The 18,794-nt window shown below is 42.1% G+C and overlaps 1 protein-coding gene across 1 annotated transcript in view; it reads left to right on the forward strand.

The window, feature by feature from the left end:
• CCDC170 (coiled-coil domain containing 170) overlaps positions 1–18,794 on the forward strand; it is a 132,193-nt gene that overhangs the window by 68,192 nt on the left and 45,207 nt on the right. Inside the window, exon 6 of the mRNA XM_054490746.2 lies at positions 10,381–10,698. Within this exon, the coding sequence (XP_054346721.2) occupies positions 10,381–10,698 (318 nt within the window). The remainder of the gene's footprint in view (positions 1–10,380; positions 10,699–18,794) is intronic.

Below are 18,794 nucleotides of genomic sequence, written 5' to 3' on the forward strand. Positions count from 1 at the left end.
ATGCGTTTTGGGGGAGGAGTGGGTGGGAAGAGATGGTGTTGGGGTGTAGGTGTGCTGAGGCCTTAGGGGAGGGGCTGGGGAGTGTCCTTGCTTTTCGCCCTGAGCCAGCAGAAATGTGATTTGCTTCCCTATCAAACCCCTGTTGCAGGGCTCATGACTTCCCTTTCATAAAGACTTGGTCCTTTGGTTTTTGGCCACAGTGTGGCTGCAGGCTACCAGTATGCCCTTCTGATGACTACCACCAAAATGGGCTCAGGGGAGACTCTCTTCCCCAAGGCCAGAGCAAGTACCTCCATGGTTTGTCTGTCCTCCTTTTCCAGGATGGTGCCATTCTGTGTAGGGTAGGGGAGGGGGTCCCTTCCCTTTGTAAAAGCCTGAGCAGCATGGGGCTCACTTTCAGCATGGTAGAGCCGCTGTGAATAGCACAAAAAAATGCTATATCCAAGTATGTGCTCACTGTCCCCTGGTGGGAAGAACCACTCTTGTGTCCATAACTGCATAAGTGGGGTGGAGATGACCCCTCTCTACATATCTTCCCTGGCTATGGGACTGCCTCCTTTAGTACTTGGCACCTTACCTGTGTTTCCTTTGTCCCAACAGGGACTTGGTGGGCTGTGCTCCCCTCTCCCTTAGAGGTGCCCCATGTTGAGAGTTAAATCTCCAGGGATCCAGCAGCTCCCTGGGGCCTACCAGACCCCTGCACCTGCCAAAGTCAGAATGGGTTGTGGGGTATGTTTGCAAGAGACCTAGTGGTACAGTGACTCAAGGTTGGAGAGTCCCTGGGCAGGGCTGTTTCCCACTATGGGTGCATGACCAGTATGGTACCCACAGTCTCAGCTCAGGTGTGAGGGGAGTGTGGGCATGTCTGTGTGAGCTGGCCACCCAGTTCTCTGTCCCTGAGAAGTTCTCAGATGCCCCCAATAGTGTTGCCCTGGATCACAAGGGCAGAGGGGCTCACCAACAGATTAACAGTCAGGGGATAGTCAGAGAGGTGAGTGGAGCAGAGAAGCTCTCCCACCTACCCTTTCTGTGGGGCTCTGAGCTTCTCAGGGGTCAACCTCTGCGAGCCTCTTGTTGCTTTCCTTTTCTGCAGCTCAGCTTCTTTTTGTGGGCACTCTGACAGGTCCTGGCTCACTTCTTTCAGTTTTCCATTCACAATTTGTCCATTCACTAGTAACTTTGATCTTCTTTCTGAGGAGAACTGCTTTCAATGTCCCTAGTCTGCCATCTTGGAGAGTCCTATTGTGCTTCTTTGGAGGCATCATATTTCCTTGCTTTTTCACGTTTCTTGTGTCTTTATGTTGGCATCTGTGCATCTGGTGTGACAGTCACTTCTTCCATATTTTGGATTTGCTTTTGTAGGGGAGGATGTTTTCCTGGAGATGCATCTATGATGTTGGTTGGGTAGGGCACTTTGGCTCTGATTGTGGGTGTGTGCAGCAGTGTAGTTTCCTAATTTGTTCAGCTGTAAATAGTGTCATTGGTGTCCATTATTTCCTCAAGAGCTTAGGGTGTGGTTGTTGGTGGAGTTGTGGGAAGTTTTGCTGGGGATAGGGATACCAGGTGGGCCAGTCCTCAGGCCCCGATGGGAACAGCAGTGGGCCAAGAGTGCCTGTTATTAGGCCGCAGGGTGGCATTTGCTGGCACTGGTCTTAGCAGGTCTAGGTGGGTCTATACTGGCAGTGGCAGCAGCAGGTGGGTCTTTCAGTCCCTGGGGAGCAGTGTGGCATGGGCTATCCCAGTAGCAGTTGTGGGACAATGCTTTGGCTTTCAAGCTGTCTGTGCTGGTGTTGGCAGTGGCTGTGATGGCTGGGCAGGCCAGGCCCTGTGCCTGCAGGTTGTGTGTGCAGGTGGGTGCCATATGTGGTGGTAGCAACAGGGTAAGTGAGTCCATCTTCAGGTCCCTGGTGGAAGTGCTCAGGTGCTAATGATGGTGGATGTGGCAGAGTAATCCCCAAGTCCCCGGATGGTGTTTTCATGCACTGGGGTGGGGATAGGGGCAGAGCAAAACCAGATGAGCCTGTCCTCAGACCCCCTGGTGGTGCCTATCAGCACTGGCTGTGATGTGCAAGGGTGGGGTGATCCCTGGACTCCTGGAGGAGTGCGTTGATAGGGGAGGCGGTAGCTGCAGTGGGGCCCTGCTGCTGGAGAAGGTGGGGTTGGTTTTAGTGGCTGCAGCTGTAGGCAGGCAGCTGGGGAACACGTGCTTCGGCCCCAGTTGGCACCTATGCATTGGGGAGCCTGTCCTTGGGAGACTTGTATATGTGCGATGGTGGCCTGCTGTTAGTGGGGTGGGGTTGCTGCAGTGGCTTGGCTTTGGCCCTGGCAGCAGCAGCCAGCTGAAGCAGCAGCTGCAGGTGGGGTATGGCAGTGGGGCTCCTGGATGTGGAGATGCAGGGGCTGTTGGGCCCCAAGGCAGGGTGATGTCTGGTGGAGGCTGGCTCTCAAAATGGCATCTTGCTGTAGCTGCCTAGGACTCAGGGGGGTGTTTGGGATTCAGCCTGAGCTCCCTCTCTGGAGCAATGCCATTGTGCAGTCTGCAGACAGCTCCCTATGTTGATCTCTGGGCCTGTGAGGGGCTCTCTGGTGGCTGGGACTGGAGGAATCCATGATGGGAGTATGGACACTGCAGGTCTGTCACTCCCCTTTCCCTGCACTGGGGAGCTTCTCTGTGCTCCCAGCTTGTCCTGGCCAACCAAGCAGGCTGCTTCTCTTTCCTTCCCTTCCTTGCCCTAGGTGTTTCCTGTCGGTTCTCTGTTGAATTCCAATGTTCTGTCTTTGATGATCTATTCAAACTGTGATTATCTACTTGCTGTTTTATTCTTCTTTGTGGAAGGGCAGCTGATAGATGCCTCTAGTCCATCATCTTGAAGCCCTGCTCCTTGAGAACTTCTAATGCCTCCTATTTTTTAGCCTCTTCTTTCTATATACTTCCCAGTTTTTATCATATTATTGTATTTACCTTGTCCAAGTTTACATTCTGTTCTGTAGCTGTAACTAAGTCTTTAGTAGTTTGTCTTTAGGTTCATTCTAAAAATTTAAAATCAGTTAAATCCATATGTTAAATAACTTGATTATATAAATATTTTTTATTATGGGTCTAATCTTAGCATGTGATGCTGAGCACATTCCATTTTGCCGTATCCCTTTTACAATTTCCAGATGGGAACTGTTGATGGTCCTCCAAGCACAGTCTGATCAGTTCAGGGCAGAGTGTCTGCAGGGCTGTAGTGAAACCCAGGAACACACTGGCCTCTTGGGCAGCTAAATCTGTTGTCAACTGTACTGATTTTGTCAATGTTGAGAATTTCAAACTTAAGCTGAACTCTAATTTTCCAGAGTTGATGATGTCATTGGGAAAGCTCAGATTTGGGGAGGGTCTTCCTCATTTTGAAGTAAAATGTTTCTCTGAAGGTTCCATTCTATTGGCTCATGGGCCTGAGCAGGAGAAACCTAATCCTCCTTCTACACGAGTCTTCCTATCATTTGAATACATCTACAGGATAAATGTTCCCGTTCTTTTAACATTTCCTCTTAGAACATGATTTCAAGACTTTTGCCATTCTCCTTCCTAAACTCTGAATGTGAATTTTTTTTCAAACTATCTTTGGGGGAGAATACTTTTTTCTTTATTTCCAGTCCATTGCTGACAAATACTTCTATAAAATACAATAAAATGAATTAATAGAAAAAAATTATTTAAATTCTATAAAATGAATGAACAGAAAAAAATATTTAATAAGATACACCAAGCACAGTCCAAATTTTTAAGTATTAGAAGCCACAGACATAAAATTAAATTTCAATAATGAAAATCAGAATAAACATCGGAGAAAGAATAGAATTACCCAAATTGTACACATTCTTCTTTGTGTGTAGGAGATTAGTATAATGAATCACTAGTATCACTGTTATACTCATAGCCTTCCTTTTGTTGTTCTTTAGTCATAAGTTTTATTATGACTAAAATTCCCTGTATTAAAGTTCTACATACACACTTTGAATGAATACTGCTTACGTTAGTATTTAAAATTTGTGACAATGAGCTGCTTCTTGCTAGTTCACTTAGTTAATCTTGGTTGGATTGATGACAATGTTGCTTTCAGTGCCTGTTGTATAGGAAATTTTTTTTTTTTTTTTTTGAGACTGAGTTTTGCTCTTGTTGCCCAGGCTGGAGTGCAATGATATGATCTCAGCTCACTGCAACTTCTGTCTCCTAGGTTCGAGTGATTCTCCTGCCTCAGCTTCCCCAGTAGCTAGGATTACAGACATGCGCCACCACACCCAGCTAATTTATATTTTCAGTAGAGACAGGGTTTCTCCATGTTGGTCAGGCTGATCTTGAACTCCGGACCTCAGGTGATCAGCCTGCCTCGGCCTCCCAAAGTGCTGGGATTACAGGTGTGAGTCACCACGCCCAGCTGCTAGGAAACTGTTTTTATGTTTTGCTTTTCAGGTACTTACAGTAGAAAACAAATCTAACAGAGGTTTGTTGAGAATAGATTTTAAAGCAATTTCAACAAGCTCAGTATATTTGCAGGTACCTTGTATTCAAATTAAACAATTGTAATTTCAGCTTTCCTTTTTTTTCTGTTTATTTTTTCTTAAAAATATTTGATAGAGACAGGGTTTCACCATGTTGCCCAGGTTGGTCTCAAACTCCTGAGCTCAAGTGATCCACCTGCCTTGGCCTCCCAAAGTGCTGGAATTACAGGTGTGAGCCACCATGCCCGTCTGAAACAAATGTGTTTTCAAAATCCATCTTCAATCCTTCATCTGTCGACAGTTCTATTAGTTTATTTTGTAAAGGTATAGTTATGTTTAAATGTGATGAAATTCTTTTGAGGAAAGAAGTGGGTTCTGGATTTTATATACTTATTTAGATTATAGTTGGCAAACCAGCTTTAAAATATCACATTTGTAGCCTGTTCCTTCAGTGTGCAACAGATATGCAACTCTCACCACTAGCCACTTACCACATGAGTCTAACAAAGCGTGAATAGGTCCATACTTCATTCAAAAATGGAGTATAGGCTGGGTGTGGTGGCTGACACCTGTAATCCCAGCACTTTGGGAGGCCGAGGTAGGTGGGTCACAAGGTCAGGAGTTCAAGACCACCCTGACCAACACAGTGAAACCCCATCTCTACTAAAAATACAAAAATTAGCTGGGCATGGTGGCACACGCCTGTAGCTCCAGCTACTCGGTAGGCTGAGGCGGGAGAATCACTTGAACCCGGAAGGCGGAGGTTGCAGTGAGCTGAAATCATGCCACTGCACTCCAGCCTGGGTGACAGAGTGAGACTCTGTCTCAAAAAAAAAAAAAAAAAAAGGGAGTCTATGGTATTTGGATGTTGCATCAGTGTCAACTTGCTATAGAAATTGCTAATCTCTTACCCTCAATTCCTGAAATGATCTTGTTGGGACTGGGAACAGCAGGTGCAGGAGTGGTACCAGAATGTAAATTTGAATAGCACTGTCCAAGGAGGGTTTTATCTGTATTAAAGTTTGAATCACAGAACTGAATGCCAAACTTCAGGCTTGGTGTAATTCAAAGGAAATAGAGCAGGTCATCACCTCTCTCATTCTAAATACTTTACTTTTGTGAATGCAGCCCAAGTTTGGGAGGGGGGGAATGTGTGTGTGCATGTGCATGTGTATATTTATGCTCATATCACTGTTGACTCAAACACTTTAAATGGACTAAAATTCCCTGGTGTTTTCATAGTTGCCACTATTCTATCACATCTTCCTTTCATTTCTGACCCCTGGCTACAGTTCCCTTCTCTAGAGGTGATGAGAATTGGCAGTTGCTTGTGCATGTTTCTAGAGATATTCTTTTCATAAAAGTACAAATGGTACTATACTATGTACCATTGTTATTTGTATAGATGCACTATTAGACACCTTACTTTCTTCACTAACTGTATCTTGGAGAGTCATTCATATTGGTATATAAAAAACTTCCCCATTTCTTTTCAAGACTACATCATATTCTATAGTATGGATGTCTCATATTTGTTTAAGAAGTTACATATCAATGAATATTCATGTAGTACATTGTCTTTTGCTATATTATAATTGGATAACTGCATATTCCTCATTTTCTATATTTAGTAACCTATCTGATAGATATATTCTCAGGACTGGAATTTCAGGGCCAAAAGATGTGTGCATATTAAGTTTTGTTATGTATTTATACCAATAATTTATACCTGTTCACACTTCCACCAGCAATGTATGAGACTGCCTGTTTGGGGGAATTTCTGAGCTTTTTTGTTAATCATAACTGCAGTAGGTAGAATTAACCAACTGATTTTTTAATTTTATAAAATTGATCTAGGATTGAAGGAATTAAGCTCAAGCCACAGGTTCTCTGTCCTCATGATAATCAGTCATTGTACTTTTGAGTGGCAATTTGATCTCATGTGTATCTAAATCCATAAAATAGTTAGCAACAGAACAGGAATCAACTGTGTTTTTAAAACGCAAAACTTTGGATAGTTTCATTACTTAATGCAGACTCGTGCATTTAAATGGGAAGCTAAATTGAATGCCATAATCATATTATTTATAAAAGTTTTTGTTAAAAGTAATTTTGAAACAATCATTTTACATTTGTTGCTTCAGTCAGACTGAACCTAAAGATTTATTAATTATAAAATTTTTTTTTAAGTGATCCCCATCACAGTCTATAGGGCCTGCCCTCTGTGATTTCCTCTGTGGAGGTCAGTCTTGGTTTTGCTCTCAGGAAGCTTCTTGTTTCTTGTCCTGTATGTCAGTATGGTCTGACAGCAATCCCCAGGTCCTGGCCAGTGGTAGTGATGTCACATTATTTTATGCCGCTTACTTCGGTGTATCCTTGAGGTAGCCATGGAACCAGACTCCACTCTGGTGGCTTTCTCCTGAGAGCTGCATAAGTAATTGCATTTGCAGTCTGAGGACATTTATATCCAGAAGATCAGCCCTGTGGCCCTGAATCCTGCAGCACTTAATCAGAGCACTAAGGGAGCGGCCATCCCCTTGTCACTCTGGCTCTCGAGTCCTGCATTTTATACAAGAAACAGCTTAGGGTACACTGAGCTGAATGTGCCTGAAAAAGAGAAACCCAACCTGCTCACAGACACCATTGTATTCTATGAACACAAACTGATTTTGTGATTTTCACTAGACATAAATGTTGATGCCTAGGTTTAAAAAGAAAATGTTCTTTGGATTTGTTAGAGAGGATTGTTTTGGCCCTTTTCTCGAAGTCGGTGAAACAATAGTATGATATTGGGGTAGAAAAATTCCTCATAGTTGAAATATTTTAATTGTGTTTATTGGTCTTGAGGTGTTAGCTGCCAGTTGAGTTGTCTACTCCAAATTGACAGTAACTCCATAGGTCACAAGCATCTGAGATTTTTTTTGTGTATTTTGAGGATCTTTAGTGAATATATAATATTCCATATGGTTTTAGAATTCTAAAGTGATTAGGATTAATTTCCATCCCAGCATCATTGAATTTAGGACCTCAGTTTTCTAACCACACATCAGACTGTGCAGTCGGCCCTCTGCATCCACAAGTTCTACATTTGTGGATTCAACCAACTATGGATAAAAAAAATGGGAAAAAACCAATACAAATAACAAAACAACAATAAAAATAATACAAATTAAAACAACACACGATAACAGTTATTTACCTAGCATTTACAGTGTATTTGGTATTATAAGTAATCTAGAGATGATTTAAAGTATACAGAAGAATATGTGTAGCTTATATGAGAATATGATTCCATTTTATATGGGAGACTTGAGCATCCTCAGGTTTTCATATCCTCTGGGGTCCTAGAACCAATTCCCCAAGGATACCAAGGAACGACTGTAGTTTCCAAGTAAAATATGCACCCAATTTATTATTACCTTTACTGATACTAGTTACTCTAATTGAGCAAGTGAGAAGCTATTGTATTATGATCTGAAGAGAAATCTGTAAACTGTTAAAATATTGAATTTGTGATAAAGTGTCCTTGACTCTACTTTTAAGGACCGTCATTTAATTAGCAGCAACAGTGGGGCTTCTCTACAGAGATGACTAGTTTAGCAAAGGAAAGGGGAAACCAAGACCTTGAAAAGCAAAAGGCATTTTACAAAATAGATTCCATAATTAGTTGAGTTATTACATCTCTGAAAAGGGCAGGCTTCTCTAACTACATATCTACTCTGTGACTTTTCTTTCAAATTGATGCCTGAGACTTCCTTGATTTTAAAAAAGTCACCATAATGAAAAAAAATAAGATGTTATGTTTCCTATAAAAAATAGGAACTAGTGTTTCAGGCTATCCTTTTTCCTGTTTCCAAGCTGTTAATGGAGAGAAATTTCTTTTAAAGCTCAGTTCTAATGCAGAAGAGATGATTGCATTTTAACTGGCAGCCTGAAATGTTATCAGCTCATTTAGATGTAGAGTCTGTTATTTAAAGATATTGTGTTTCTTTTTAGTGCTTTTTACCTCTAACATGCTATTTTTAATAATTTTTTTTTTTTAACCAGTTAACTAGGCAGCAATACTATAGCAATGCTAGTTAACACGCCGCTTAATATTTCTTAATGTGAATTCATGTATTTTGGAACTTGATGTTAAAAAATAATTTAAAAAAATCAATTTTAAAGATGCTCATGCGTGTAATCCCAGCACTTTGGGAGGCCGAGGTGGGTAGATCACCTGAGGTTGGGAGTTCAAGACCAGCCTGACCAACATGGAGAAACCCTGTCTCTACTAAAAATACAAAATTAGCTGGGCGTGGTGGCACGTGCCTGTAATCCCAGCTACTCGGGAGGCTGAGGCAGGAGAATCACTTGAACCCACTAGGCGGAGGTCGTGGTGAGCCGAGATTGTGCCATTGTACTCCAGCCTGGGCAACAAGAGTGAAACTCCGTCCCGGGGGAAGAAAAATCCTCGTTTGGTGCCTCTGTGGGCCATTCTAGATTATGGTAAATAGAATTAAGTGCACAGGTAACCTTCTTTATGTCCTTCATTATTTTTCTGAACCTAATTTCACATGTTATGTTCTTTTGTTGTTGTTATTTTGAGACAAGGTCATGCTGTGTCACCAAGGCTGGAGTGCACTGATGCAATTACTGCTCATTGTAGCCTTGAATTCCTAGGCTCAAGTAATCCTCCTATCTCACCCTCCCAAGTAGCTGGGACCATAGCACATGCTACCATGCATGGCTAATTATTTTACTTTATATAAGATGGGGGTTTACCAAGTTGCCCAGGTTGGTCTCCAACTCCTGGGCTCAAGCGATCTTTTGTGTCGACCTCCCAAAGAGCTGGGATTACAGGTGTGAGCCACTGTGCCCAGCCCATATTATATTCTTTAGGATTATTCTTCTAAGTATGATACTTTCCCTCTACTTTTAATCCTCCCACCTACCAAATGGCTAGTTGTTTCTGTTTCCTTTCTTCAGGTTCTTTCTGCATTAATTGCCTTTATGAGACAAGGGGATATGCAATGAATATTGGATATTGGAAGTCAATGAATATTTTTATGCAATGATGTTTTTATGAGAATATTCCTGTATTATTTAAAATAGCATTGAGGGGGCATCTTTATTCAAATAATTGTTAGTGCCTAGCTAGGACTCTGAGAGCTTATTTATTAAAAATAAATTTCCATATACACCAAGCTTGAGAAAGATAGTTCTATAAACATATTCTACATATGGACTGAATCTACTAATATGTTATCCAATGATTTGTTTTTATTAACTCTTTCTAGTGTTCCACACAGAAAAGCCTTATGTGTCAAAGTTTCCTTCTTTTTTCTAACCCAGATTTTATATTTTATATCCCTTCTCTGTTTTTTTTGTTTGTTTGTTGTTTTTTTTTTTTTGATGGAGTCTTGTTCTGTTGCCCAGGCTGGAGTACAGTGGAGTGATCTCAGTTCACTGCAAACTCCACCTCCCAGGTTCAAGCGATTCTCCTGCCTCAGGCTCCCGAGTAGCTGGAATTACAGTTGTGTGCCACCATGCCAGGCTAATTTTTGTATTTTTGTTTAGTAGAGGTGGGGTTTCACCATGTTGGCCAGGCTGGTCTCGAACTCCTGACCTTAGTGATCCGCCCATCTCAGCCTCCAAAATGCTGGGATTACAGGTGTGAGCCACCACGCCTGGCCCCCTTTTCTGTTTTTAAGACACCTAAATTTTCCTGACATACCATTAGGATTTAATAACTATGAGGAGACTATAGGGAACTTGGAGTTAAAAATGGAAGGAGTAATTAACCCAACCTCTTGTAGTCATTAGCAGGCAAAGTCAATGAATTTGCTATAGCAAATGCAGGTGTACCCTGTTGACTTCTAATGTTATTGTCTTCACTTTCTGTAATCATTTTAGGACCTGCTCAGTGCTGTAGGAGCAAAAGAAGCTCTTGAAAGGGAAGTTAAGATCTTCCAAGAAAGGCTGCTTGCTGGCCAGCAGGTCTGGGATGCCTCAAAGCAGGAAGTGAGCCTCCTGAAGAAAAGCTCTTCTGAGTTGGAGAAGAGTTTGAAGGCCAGTCAGGATGCAGTCACAGCCTCACAAAGCCAGTACTTCTCATTTAGGGAGAAAATCGCAGCCCTCCTTAGGGGCAGATTGAGCATGACTGGGTCCACTGAGGACACCATTTTGGAGAAGATTCGAGAAATGGACAGCCGGGAAGAAAGCAGGGACCGGGTGAGTGGGTCATGGCTGTTTACAGACATCTTAAGAACAGTGAGCTCATTCATTTAGCATGCTCAGTGACTGTATTAGTCTGTTCTCACAGACCCGAGACTGGGTAATTTATAAAGAAAAAGAGGTTTAATGGATTCACAGTTCCACGTGGCTGGGGAGGCCTCACAATCATGGCAGAAAGCAAAGGAGGAGCAAAGGCATGTCTTACATGGTGGCAGGCAAGAGAGAGAGTGTGCAGGGGAACTGCCCTTTATAAAACCATCAGATCTCCTGAGAGTTATTCTCTATCACAAGAACAGCATGGGAAAAAGCTACCCCCATAATTCAATTACCTCCTACCAGGTCCCTCCCACGACACGTGGGGATTATGGGAGCTACAATTCAAGATGAGATTTGGGTGGAGACACAGCCAAACCATATCAGTGACTTATCTCAATTAGCTAAAAGCATCACTTAAGGCCAGGCATAGTGGCCTAGGCCTGTAACCCCAGTCCATTTGGAGGTCAACGTAGTCACTTGAGGCCAGGAGTTCACGACCAGCCTGAGCAATATAGTGAGACCCCTCTCTCTACTGAAAATAAAAATTAAGTCCCAGCTACTTGGGAGGCTGAAGTGGGAGAATTTCTTGAGCCCACGAGTTTGAAGCTGCAGTGAGCTATGATTGTGTCTCTGCACTCCAGCCTGGGCTACAGAGCAAATCCTGTCTCTAAAAAAAAGTATAATTTAAATGTGGTTGTATTAATTTCCATTTTAATGGAAAGGCATGGCAGTCCCACAAGCCACATCTAACTATGATGCAGGTTCTGGAGTTGGACCTGCCTGGTGCTGAATCCCGTCTCTGCTGTACGTTCACTCACTGGCCATGTGAGCTTGGGCAGGTTATTGACTTTACAGCCTCGGAGATTTTGTTTTCTTATCTACAGAAAGGGGTTAGCACAGGTTCCATGACCCCTTACCTGAAACTCTTGGGGCCTACTTTGTTTTTGAGTTCAGAATTTTTCAGAGCTTAGAAAGGTAATGCAGAGTGCAGCCTTACACAGCCCTCCACGGGGGTGTCTGGGACAGTTTCCTGCTGTCAATCACATTCACAGGTCTGCAGCTAAGCCTGCGAGCAACAGTAAGTGGGATAAATGAAGACGGCAAATAGCCTCTTGTCACTTTGGGTCAGGATTTGCTGCCCAGCTGGGTCAGGTCAGGCCAAGCTTTGTCAGTAAATGAGTTATGAAAAAACCTGGATTTTGGAATTACAGATAAAAGTTCCCAGACCTGTAATGGTATCTGGCTGATCAGGTTATTGTTCCATGTATGTATTGAATGAAAAAAATTGTTATAAACATCTTAACTCATTGCCTGGCGAGTCACAACAATAAATATTAACTATTGCTGCTGTTGCCTCTCCTTCTTCCTCCTTCTCTCCTCTTTTTCATAATGTGTTGGTGCCCAGAACAGTCTTTTAGGGGTCCTATCTAACAAATGGAGAAAAATGGTTTAATTCACGTATATGATTGAGGCTTGTTTAACTCTGTCATCTTGTTTCTGCTATCAAGAACTCTCTTTCTCTATAAAGCTTTACCTAGCAGAGTCCACTTCAGCGCAGGCTTTGTTTAAATTATCATCAAACCTAAATTATAGAAGTCCTAGTTAATGAGGCTTTAAAGTAAATGATCTCCAAAGTCCTTGTATAATTCCATTATGAACTATTTCTTCTATCGCTGTCATGCTTGCTTGAAAGGAGAAAATGCATTTTACCATCTTTTAATGTTACTAAAAAACTCAGAAGAATCACTAACTCAAAGTTCAGGGCTGCATTTGTCAATTTCCTTTAGTGATAGTAAATTCTCTTTAAAAATTCTCCAAAATTCGAGCTTGCAGTGAGCCGAGATCATGCCACTGCACTCCAGCCTGGGCGACAGAGCGAGACTCTGTCTCAAAAAAAAAAAAAAATTCTCCGAAATTCACGCATACTCTAGGAGCAACCTTAGTGGCCCCCTTAGCCAAGCGCATTTTCTTTTCTTTTCTTTCTTTCTTTTTTTTTTTTGAGATGGAGTCTCGCTCTGTCACCCAGGCCAGAGTGCAGTGGTGCAAACTCGGCTCACTGCAACCTCCGCCTCCCAGGTTCAAGCGATACTCCTGCCTCAGCCTACCGAGTAGCTGGGACTACAGGCGTGCACCACCACACCCAGCTAATTTTGGTATTTTTAGTAGAGACGGGGTTTCACTATGTTGGCCAGGATGGTCTCGATCTCTTGACCTTGTGATCCGCTGGCCTCGGCCTCCCAAAGTGCTGGGATTACAGGTGTGAGCAACTGTGCCCGGCTGCCAAGTGCATTTTCTATCTCTTTGTGGAGATAAAATGTGGAGTGCTCATTGGCTGTCCTCCACTCTAATGTGTAGAGGTCTCCGCGAGTAACTTAGTTTTTCTTGTGACTCAGTTTACATGGAGGTACTTGATTGAGAAAGAAAATGATTTATAGGTTTGGAAATGAGCTTCATTAAGTCATTTCCTTAAATGGTAACAGATATGCAGATGATTTCCAGCTCATGAAAATTTAATTTAAAAAATTTTCAACTTGATGATGGTGTGAAAGTGATACACATTCAGTGGAAACCATACTTTGAGTGTGCATGCAGCCATCCTGTTTTTCACTTTCAGTATTCAACAAATTACATGAGACTTTCAATACTTTATTATAGAATAGGCTTTGTGTTAGATGATTTTGCCCAAATATAGGCCAATGTAAGTGTTCTGAGCACTTTTAAGGTAGGGTAGGTGAAGCCATGATGTTCGGTAGGTTAGGTATATTAAATGCATTTCTGACTTAAGAAACTTTCAACTAACACGTCTTTGTCGGGACACAACCTCACCATTAGTCGAGGAGCATCTGTACTTCAATAGCTAATTTTTTTTTTTTTGCCATTTCATTTTATTGCTTTCCACTTCTATATTTTCAAGTATTTTCTTAAAACGACTTTAATCCCTGAATGTGAAACAAGACACATAATTACCAGCATGATGTATATGTTTATTTTCTAAAGCCAAATGATGTAAATTGGTTAAGCTGGGTATGCTTTCTCCCACTCCCCATAAAAATTAGAATGATTCAGAGTCTTTTTAGTGCCTTTGTCTGCCATTCCTACCCTGTAATTTTTTTCAATAGCTGCTCTCCCTATTTAAAAGCCTGAAATCAAGCATATAGCTGGTGTCTCGTGTGACTCATCTTCAAGTAAAATCAGGAGAAAATGGATTTCATATATTGTCTTAGAAATGTTTCTAAAGAATGGGAGCTTTACAAATTGATGAATCTGTTTGTTGAGGAGGCTGCATGTCCCTGCCAGCTGCCATGGCTACGCACACAGTCAGTGGCTGAGTAATTTTGATGTGAAGGCTCAACGGCGGGTTCAGGCTCAGCTTGGCAGATTCTCCGCTTCAGGCCGGCTCCTGCTTCCCGAACATTGCTTGTCTTGTTTACCCCGTGCTATCCATTTTTCCCCTCCTGCGTTTGTAATTCTCAGTAGAATTCAGGACACCACCCACACTTTTACAGCACGTCATTTCTACTTGTTCCTTGCATATCTGCTTCTGGCAGATTTAATCTTCTTTTTAGAAGCTTTACTATATCTTAGAGCAAGGTTTTTCATCCTCAGAACTACTGGCATTTTGGACTGGATAATTTTTTGCTGTGGGGGCCTGTCCTTGCATTGCAGGATTTTGAGCGGCATCCTTGGCCTCTACCCGCTAGTAACACTCCCCTTCCCAGTTTGTGACAACCACAGATGTCTTTAGAGACTGCCTAATGTCCACTGGGGGTCAAAATTGCCCCCAGTTGAAAACCACTGTCTTAGAGGAATGTTCTACTGCCAGGTTCCCACGAATTCTAAATGAGTATTTAGATGTTACTTAGCCTTGGAATTTCAGGACACCATAGCAGTTGTTTATGAAATAATGACTTCTTGCACAATGACAGAAAGTTACGACATTTTCAGATTTTACTTTAGAATTTTGAGGCAATTTTGTTTTCTTTCTTCTTCACCTCTGTCTGGACATTTTTCCTGTTCTGCTTTAGGTACACCTAAGGATTTATTTCCTTCCTTGAGGTGTTTGCTGGTCCAGGGGCTCTGTGGGAGCTGTGGGGACCCCGCCTGATGCTGTAAAGCAGGGGTCTCCAACCCTCGGGCTGCGCACCCGCACCAGTGCATGGCCTAGTAGGAAATGGGCTGCACAGGAGGAGGCGAGTGGTGGGCGAGCAAGCAATGCTGCCTGAGTTCACTTCCTGTCAGATCAGCAGTGGCATTAGATTCTCATAGGAACGTGAACTCTATTGTGAACTGTGCCTGTGAGGGATCTAGGTTGGGTGCATCTTATGAGAATCTAATGCCTGATGATCTGAGGTGGAACAGTTTCATTCTGACACAAAAATTGTCATCCACGAAACCAGTCTCTGGTGACAAAAAGGCTGGCGATCTCTGCTGTAAAGGACTGGAGATGTGCTCCACAGCCCCCTCCTCCCCATTCTGATCTTAGAGCCCGATTATCATTCTCCTGCTCTGTTCTTAACCCTGCCACCTACTAAAGTGAGCATCTTCCCAGAAGCACCAGCACACTTCCATTTGGGACATTTCATTGTCCAAAATTATGTTGCATGGTCGCTCTGGGCTACAGAGGTATCTGAGAGAGTGAACAGATGGAAGTTTCAGCTTTTCCAGCCTCTCCAGTTATATGAGTTTCCTGGGGCTGCCATGACAAAGTACCGCAACTGGGCGGCTTAAACAACAGAAAGTTCTTGCCTCACAGTTCTGGAGATTAGAAGTCTGGGATCAAGGTGTCAGTAGCGTTGGTTCCTTCTGAGGGCTGTGAGGGAGAATCTGTCCCATGCCTCACTCAGCTTCTGCTGGCCTCAGGCATTGCATTCTTTGTAGTAGGGATAGTGTTCTTCCTGTGACTTCACATTGCCTTCCTCTGTGCATGTCGGTCTTTGTGTCCAAATTTCCCCTCTTATAAGGACCCCAGTCATCCTGGATTAGGGTCCACCTTAGGGACTTCATTTTAACTTCATCACCACTCGAAAGACCCGACTTCCAAAGAAAGTCACATTCTGAGGTACTGGGGGGCTTCAACATGTCTTTTTTTGGGCAGACCTAATTTAACTCAAAACAAAACTTGAGATGAACAGAGGAGGTGGGGTAGGGTTAGCCAGTCAACAGTGCTGGCCACACAAGCCAACAGGAGGGAAGGAGGATTTGGTCGACACTTTCTAGTACCTGATAACTTACATATTCCCCAAGTGAAAAATTATAGCTTGAATAATTGGAAAAGAGTTTATGTCTAAAAGGAACTGGACTTTAAGTGACCCAAATGGCTCTTTCTTCATTGTAGAACTTTTTGGCTTCTATTTGGTTTAATTTTAGGACAAAAATGTCTCTCTGGTGAAATCAACACATAGTTGTCCCTGGGGAGTGAATTAAATCTTTAAGGGCATTATGACTTTACTTCTAAAAACCATGCAGCTTATTCTTTAACTATATTGTGCTTCTTGTTTAAAAAAAAAAGCACAAACAAAAAAATGTCTTTTTTGTTTAAAGGTATGTATTCTTCACCCCTCACCCCCCACTGCCCACCTCTAGTGTTGAAATATCTGGTGCATTTTGTCCCACAGAATATCAGGTATACATTAAGAAATGATCCTAAGAAAAAGAAAAGAAAGAAAGGCTTATTTATTGTTTAGACTTTTTGGTGTGAAAAACAACACAAGTTTATGGTTTTGGTGGAGCACATATGTTCACTCAGGCACTGGCATTTGATGTTCCCAAGAATGAGTCAGATTGGAAAGTTAATTTATTTGAATTAATTTATCTAAATTTAGTTAGAAAAAAACTTGGTAGTGTCGTATGCACTGACACCTCAATAAGTTTCCGAAGCTACGTTCTGTGATCTGATAGAGTGCAGGAGGGCTCTCAGCTGTTTTCTTCTCTCTGGACACAAGAATCTTGGCATGGCAGGTATCCCCTGCAAATTTCAGCGATCTACGTATTAGTGGTTTTAAAGTTTCACTTCGCTGAGTCTCAAGGCTCTGTAGAGCACCCTCAGGTCCAGATGGGGTGAAGATGCAAGAGAGACCTTCTTGCCTTTGATTCAAACACATTTGTCCCTTATTTGTTCTTCCTAGAAAGACTTCTAGTTGAGAGAAATACTATGCTGAAAATAGTTTGAGAAACATGACATAGGACAGTTCCTGGAGGGTTCTTTAGCTCCTCATGGTGACAGCAAGGATTGACGGAACCCATACACTGGAGCAGTAACCCCGATGATGGAAATGGACACGATGTGTTGAACTTCAATATGGTGTGAAATACTGTGGGGGTCAAATGATCTAAATCAGCTCATTGAGTCATCATAGCAAAGTCTACGAATTTCAGAGAGATTAGTCACTTGCTTCAGTTAACCTGCTGGTAAGTGGTACAGGGGAAATTGAAACCAGGGCTATCTGACTCCAAAGCCCCCGTCCTGCACTCTGGTCGACGTCAGATGCTTACATCTTCCTTCAGGGTCAGTATCACTCCCTTAGTCTAACTTACTGCAGTTACTCTGGGCGTCAGCTTCAGAATGGAAACCATACTGATTGATGTCTACAGAAGGCTTGCTTTTTTCCAGTAAAGTTGGTGGTGTGCTGACTATGGCTAAGTGATTACGCAGTTCTCCCTCTCTCCGCTTGAGGTTTATTGAATCAATTTTCTCTTTGGTTTCATTCTCTCCGCTATGTCATTTGTGGTATAGGAGATGTTGAAGGGTCTTCAGGTAGAAATACTCACTTCCTGTTTGCAGTCCAATGTGAAACCACATCTCCTGATGTGCTATACTTCTAATAATGCAAATCAGTCCCTTGGGAGGCAGCATCTTGTGGACATTTTTCTGTAGATTACCATACCAAGATAAACACTGTTTCTCTTGCATTAAGATCAGATTTATCTGCTATATTAGTAAGGTATACTTACTAATATAACTATGAAAGTATCAGTAGATTTTTTACTATTGGTAAGCAGGAAAGGTAGGAAATAAGAAATGAGGTTTCTCAGAGCTTCATGTTCTGGGATGACACTAAAAATTTCCTTGGTAAATGTAATTCCTTGGATGTGGCTCTGAATAGCTTACCAGCAAATATTTAATTTCAAGCACACACACAGAAGTGTTAAATTAATTGAATTATAGGTCTGGAAGCTTGAGAGCCATGGAAGCACAGGATTGAAGAGTTTAGAGCTCAAGTGGTCTAACCTTCCTCATGTAGCACTTCAATCTGCATTGCAACATTCTTAATTGGTATAAGCATACCTCAGAGACCACTGCAACAAAGCAAATGTCACAATAAAGTGAGTCACACAATTTTTTTTTGGTTTCTCAGTGCATATAAAAGTTATGTTTATTCTAGACTATGTAGTCTATTAAGTGTGCAATAACCCTATATCTAAAAAACAATATAGATACCTTAATTAAAAATACTTTATTGCTAAGAAGTGCTAACAATCATCTTAGCCTTCAGCAAGTCATAATCTTTTTGCTGGTGGAGGGTTTTGCTGTAATGTTGATGGTTACTGCTGATCAGAGTGGTGGTTCCTGAAGGTTGGGTGGCTGTGGCAATTTCTTAAAATAAGACAACAATGTAGTTGAAAACAACAATTGACTCTTTTTTTTCTCAAAAGATTTCTCTGTAGAATGTGAGCTATTTGATAGCGTTTTACCAACAGCAGAACTTCTTTCTAAATTGAGGTCAATCCTCTCAAACCTTGCTGCTTTTTTGTCAGCTAAATTTATGTAATATTCTAAACGCTTATTGTCATTTCAACAATGTTCAAGCATCTTCACTAGGAGTAAATTTCATCTCAATAATTTTCTTTGCTCATCCATGAGAAGCAACTCTTCATCCATTCAAGTTTGATCATGAGGTTACAGCAATTCAGTCACGTCTTTAGGCTCCACTTCTAATTCTAGTTCTCTTGCTATTTCCACCACATCTGCAGTTACTTCCTCCACTGAAGTCCTGAACCCCTCAGAATCATCTCATAGATGACACCTATGATGTTGATATTTTGACCTCCTCTTATGA

Source organism: Pongo pygmaeus, chromosome 5 (assembly GCF_028885625.2).
Source record: "Pongo pygmaeus isolate AG05252 chromosome 5, NHGRI_mPonPyg2-v2.0_pri, whole genome shotgun sequence".
Taxonomy (NCBI): domain Eukaryota; kingdom Metazoa; phylum Chordata; class Mammalia; order Primates; family Hominidae; genus Pongo; species Pongo pygmaeus.